Below are 6,000 nucleotides of genomic sequence, written 5' to 3' on the forward strand. Positions count from 1 at the left end.
GAAACATAACAATTTGTTTTTGGTTTTTTTCACTGTGTAAAAAATAGTGTTATGCTAAGTGAAATAAGCCATACAGAGAAAGACAGATACCATATGGTTTCACTCTTATGTGGATCCTGAGAAACTTCACAGGAACCCATGGGGGAGGGGAAGGAAAAAAAAAAAAAAAAAGAGGTTAGAATGGGAGAGAGCCAAAGCATAAGAGACTTAAAAACTGAGAACAAACTGAGGGTTGATGGGGGGTGGGAGGGAGGAGAGGGTGGGTGATGGGTATTGAGGAGGGCACTTTTTGGGATGAGCACTGGGTGTTGTATGGAAACCAATTTGTCAATAAATTTCATAAAAAAAAAAAAAAAAAAAAAAAAATAGTGTTCTGTGTCTTGGGCTAGTTGAGGGATACATAGACATGTTATTATCTTTTTATTTTAGTTTACAGACCTATACTTTTTTCATGTGTTTACCATATTTCATAAAAAGGAAAAAATACAAAGAGATCTTGATGTGACTGAGTATACACATATACGCACTGCATTCCTCAAAAGACATACAAGTAAACACTGGTTACCTCTGGACTTTGGAAATAAGAGAAAGTGGGTGGAGAGAGAGAGAGAGAAATCTTTATTTTTCTTGACTATGAGTTAATTTTATTACTAAAATAAAAACAAAAACAAAAAGGCGGTATTTTGGTACTTTTCTCTGTCAAGGTTTTTCTTCCTCAAAATCTCTCATAGTAGCAAGCCTTGATTTTAATCATTTTAATTCTCTCATTTTTTTTAACTGAAAATGTTTTTATAAATTTTAAATTATAAACGGGGGTGCCTAGGTGGCTCAGTCGGTTGAGTCCGACTTCAGCTCAGGTCATGATCTCACAGTCTGTGGGTTCAAGCACCGCGTCGGCCTCTGTGCTGACAGCTCAGAGCCTGGAGCCTGCTTCAGATTCGGTGTCTCCCTCTCTCTCTCTGCCCTTCCCCCACTCACGCTCTGTTTCTGTCTCTCAAGGGTGAATAAACATTAAAAACAATTTTTTTTAAATTTTAAATTATAAACGTAAAATGGAACTTCATTTTACTGATTCAGGCACCGGACTGTCACCCCTTGTGTTTCAGCTTCCCAGGTCACAAACTTTGAGGTTGATCAGTCTGTTTTTGAAATCCCGGAATCTTATCACGTTCAAGACAATGGCAGAAATGTGCATTTACAAGACGAAGATTACGAGATAATGCAGTTTGCCATCCAGCAGAGTTTACTGGAGTCCAGCAGGAGCCAGGTGCCTTTATCAGAACAAATGGCAGGGAAGGGGAGGTTTCCAGTTTTAGCTAACTCGGAAGACTCACCCTACATAACGAGAGTTTGGTGTAGTCACGGTATTTACAGAGATATTTTCTGCACCTGGTCTTCCACAAAAGCATCTTACATGACACCATCTGCACAGCCCCCGTTAGGAGCATTCACAGGATGTCTCCCGATAGACTTTCCTTCCAGGTTCACCCATGCAGCCAATAACCATGTATTTGTCAGATGGAGTGTGCTAATTTTCTAGTACTGAAACCGTAAGTCCATGCCAGTTCACATCATTGTACTTTTTCTGGAATATCGTCCATGTGTTGGTAGGTCTCATAAGACTGCATGTGGATTTAAATCCCAGCTTTCTCCCCATGGCAGACCAGTCACACTGTTGTGGCCGCTCAGTAAGTGTGTGATGAAAACAGTGGCTGATTCTTTGTTAAATTTTGTTTTTTGCTCAAATGTTTTATTGCATCGTAAGGGGCATAATCCCAAACTGTGGCAGAGTGCCTAGCTAAGGGTGGAGCTAAGGATAGGGCAGACCAGCATAAGAACACTTGCCCTCTGTCTTTTCAGGTGAGTCTTTCCCCAGGTCTCCTCGCCCAACATCAGTCCTTCCATCCCGACAGTGTGGTCCCCTCGCCCAACATCAAGTCCTTCCATCCCTGCCCCCCGTGGCTCTCCTTGACACTGCTGGGGTCCAGACTGCTTCTGTTTCCACCACCTTTTGGCGTGTCCTGGGCTCCTGGAGCCTGTCTGTTCGTTGGTTTCTTGTTTCCTTCCATCATTTGTCCAGCATGTTTGCAGAGTGGAAATTCCGTGGTGAAGCGGCCCCAGCCCCCGCACTCACAGGTCGGCTAAGCTTTGAGAGGGGCACCCTCTCAACGCTCCAGTGTCCAAGCTCAGATTTTTGGCATTCTGGTTTTATTCTGGAGACTCAGAGACTGGGCAGTGTGAGCCCTACCCACGTCCATTTCCCATGGCTCCATTCTTAGAACCATTCAGTTGCTGCTGGGCCAAGGACCACACCCACGGCCAGCATATTCCCTTTGTGGGGCCTCCTGGGAGAAGACTCAGTGCCTGGACATCACGGTCAGTCCAGTACGCTCTCCTTCCCCTCAAATAGTGAGCTTATTTTTCCCCCTAATACCTGCATAAACCTTTGTTGAGCATAAATTTTGCAAAGGGGAGCAGCCAGAGTCAAAGATGACAAATATTGAATTAGGTAGTGTCACCTTGCTTAAAGGAGTTGTCTGCTTTGTTCATTTAAACTTTGCCCAAAGCTGTTCTGATAGACTGTTCTGGGTCAAGTATGAGAGGCTGTGGGTGTTAATCACAGCAGCATACCATATGCCACCTGACAGTTAGGTGTCGTTTTTGAGATGACCCAAGTCCCTGTTTCGTTTTTCGCACAGTGCCACCAATAATGGGCATGTCAACATTTCCAGTTTTGTTCTTGCCACTTCCATTTCCTAATCGGTACGACACCTGTTCCTTCTAGGAGGTATTCATGTCCATCACGTTTGTTTTTTGTAGGAACTTTCAGGACCAGCTTCGAATGGAGGTATCAACCAGACACATGCCTATGACGCCCAGTATGAGAGGTGACTGGCATGACTCTTAGTAATTACACCCAGGTGGACATAGGCACTTGGTGCCAGCATCCTGCCTGGCAGGAGAGACTTGAGAGTTGGCTCTTCTGCTTCTTCTTGTAGCAGTTACTCGCTGAAGTACTTCTAAACGCTTGGTAGCCTTGTTTCCAGGAACCATTGATAGAGTTGTTTGTGGACTAGTCCCAGGCCAGTGCCATTGGCAGAAAGGTGCCTAGTTAATGGCTTTTTGATCGGTCTGATCTTCTACAAAGAATGTATGATTACACAGGGTCTGAGAAACCCTCAGTGGGAAGTTTATACGATTTTAAAAACGATGAGGCTTTGGGGAACAGCTACAGAGACAAGTAGATTATCTTTTTAAAGGAGGGGGTGGTAGACACTGGAAACCTTTATTCTGTAAGTATTTTCACATACTCCAGGCAGAAACGAAAGCCTGTTGAAGAACTTGGGTTTTGATTTAAAAGAGAGCAAGTGCCATTCCTCACCCCATCACTTAGTAGCTGGGTGATCTCGGGCAGGTTTCTTTACCTCTCTGCGCCTCAGGCTTCTCCCCTGTACACGGCACCCACGCCTCCAGGGTTCTGTGGGATTGAATGGCACGGTGCACGTGCAGTGCCGATCAGATGCTTGGCGTGGGGTGCTCTCGGTGAGCGGTCAACTGTAGATGCTGCTGCTGATCGGTCTTCCTCCCCCTCTTCCTTCTACCGCAGGGCCATCCAGGAGAGCCTCCTCACCAGCACGGAAGGCCTGTGCCCTGGTGCTATGAGCGAGACAAGCCGTTTTGACAGCGACTTGCAGCTGGCCATGGAGCTTTCTGCCAAAGAGCTGGAGGAGCGGGAGCTCCGGCTGCGGGAGGAGGAGGCGGAGCTCCAGCAGGTCTTACAGCTGTCTCTGACTGACAAATAGACCTTTGTGCCCACGGCCACGCCCAGCGGAGGTTCTGGGCTGCACGCGAGCTGCGCGCGAGCTGCGCGCCAGTGCTGCGTCACCAGTGCCCCGGGGCCGAGGGCCTGCGCCTCGCAGCCTCGCACGTATGTGGCAGACAGCAGCTGCCCTTTCTTTACTCAGAGGTGCAAGACCAGGGGCTCCCGGGCCCACCCACGACCCTCCCCCTGGAAAGGGGCTGGGGACCGGCAGGCCCCATCTCCAGGCTAAGGGGAGGAGAGCATCGTCACTTTCCATTAGCTGTATTGGCTTGCAGGTCACGTTTTTACTACCAGCTTTAGACAAAAACCCCAATCCCCGCGAGTTTGTAGATTACTTTTTACCAAGGAGTGATAACAAAACAAGTTATTGCAGAGTCAGGGTGCTTTTATATATGAGAGCAGCAGCCTTTTTAGAGCGTGGTTTATGAGAATTTATGAGACGCTTCTTTACAGTTCACCAAAGAAATGGATAATCTGTGCCGATCTACTCTTTTGTTTTTACCTTTATACAGGGTTTCTAGGACACTATCACTGTTCCTCCTCCTTCTCCACCTTTGTCCATTCCTTCCACCCCCAGCTAAAGTTAAAGAGGAGACATGTACAGGACAGGTTTTAGATTAGGGCTATTTGCATCACATTAGGATATACAAATGACCACGGATGTTGCCTTAGCCTTAAAAATTACCAATAGTTTCAAACCACCTCACTCCACTTACTGAGGGGTCTGAGTTGAATTTATAAAGGCGGTTCCTTTGAGAGCAGGATCTTCCAGGCTAAATCCAAGGCAGCTAATCCTGGCCCTGAAGGAGCAGCTAGGAGAGCCTGAGGCTTGTTGTTGAATGGGGCAGGCTGGCCAACACAGCGGGACAGCCCAGAACCAAAACCAGGTGTGTTCCACGCCCTCCCTCGTGAAAGATTTCCACGTCGAGGCCTAGGACGGCCCCCCGCGGGCCTGGGCTCACTACAGAGGAAGGGGTAGACTTGCAGTTAGAAGAGTAGCTCTGTGTTCCAAAGGGAAAATGATGACTCCGCATCGCTTTTTAGAGTTCAGGTCAGCATCTTTCTGGATAAATATATTTTTTAACAGAATCTTTTTATTATTTTTAAAGATGTAAAAACAACTCCTCCCATCAGTAGCAATACAAGGTTATACATTTTAACCAGATTTTTCTCAGGCCTTTTTTGGATACCTTTAGTAGTTAACGATTTTATCTGACCCTTCTGTAAATAACCATCGCACAACACAACGGAAGAAGCCAGGGGAACAGAGATGAGGGCACCGTCCCTCTGGCCCGCCTCTTCGTCCCCACAGGCTGCACTGAAATGCCCTGGTAAACAACAGCCCCCTTCGTTCTGCATCTATTTCCTATCTGTTGCGCTCCTTTAGGGATCGGAAGGGAGACATAGACTACTGTTAGAGTGAACGTCTGTATCCTACAGTGAGCGTTGCCAGTAAAACGTTCTTAGCCACAAAGAACCGTGCTTTTGATTCCACATAACCATCTGCCTTGTCTGTCACGGTCCGGCCAAGATTCTTTGTCTGCACACAAGGCCAGTGTACTGCAGTGTCACATTCGTTTCAAAGACCCAGCTTGGCACTCCCGTTCACCTAGCGTTTTCCCTGCGTGAAGACGCTTCTTGGGAATAGCTACTCGTTTACTCACTGCGGTGAATCATCAGTAATTTCTGTGTTTGCATTCCATTGTTGTGCTTCCTGAGGTCTTGGGCTCCCCAGGAAGTCAGTTAAAAAGGGACTGAGCGTGTGTCCACCGTTGCAGCGTGTTTCATTTACGTGCCCACTCTCGTAAAATGCAAATAAAGATTGCTTCCCAAGAGGGTGCTCGTACGATATCCTAGACCGCCTTGGAGTCTTTTTTTTTTTTTCCTTTTCATACGGTTTCTCTGGTCGCTCCCACTTCCTGTTACGTACGTGACCGGAGCACGAGGATGCCTCGCGATACTCAAGAGTATGTGACAAAGGTGACCTGCCCCTCCCAGCCTTCCCACCCGGGTCGTACGGTCCACACACCGAGTGCTACTCGTTTCAGAAGGAAACTAAAAAGCCAGCTGGTGCCGGGGCTGCTGCCAGACCCCAGTCCGCCTGCCGGAGATGGCCGGCCCTCCAGGAGCGCGGGGAGCCAGGCTGACATCAGATCGCTCATGTGACCGAATGAATC

The 6,000-nt window shown here is 47.5% G+C and overlaps 1 protein-coding gene across 1 annotated transcript in view; it reads left to right on the forward strand.

Moving 5' to 3' along the window:
• The window catches only part of ANKRD13A (ankyrin repeat domain 13A), a 33,054-nt gene extending 27,380 nt beyond the window's left edge, over positions 1–5,674 (forward strand). The window contains exons 13-15 of the mRNA XM_047827438.1: positions 1,107–1,267; positions 2,821–2,888; positions 3,608–5,674. Coding sequence (XP_047683394.1) covers positions 1,107–1,267; positions 2,821–2,888; positions 3,608–3,803 — 425 coding nt within the window. The 3' untranslated portion in view covers positions 3,804–5,674. The remainder of the gene's footprint in view (positions 1–1,106; positions 1,268–2,820; positions 2,889–3,607) is intronic.
• The last annotated feature ends 326 nt before the right edge of the window (positions 5,675–6,000 follow it).

The sequence above is a fragment of the Prionailurus viverrinus genome, chromosome D3, assembly GCF_022837055.1.
Source record: "Prionailurus viverrinus isolate Anna chromosome D3, UM_Priviv_1.0, whole genome shotgun sequence".
Taxonomy (NCBI): Eukaryota; Metazoa; Chordata; class Mammalia; order Carnivora; family Felidae; genus Prionailurus; species Prionailurus viverrinus.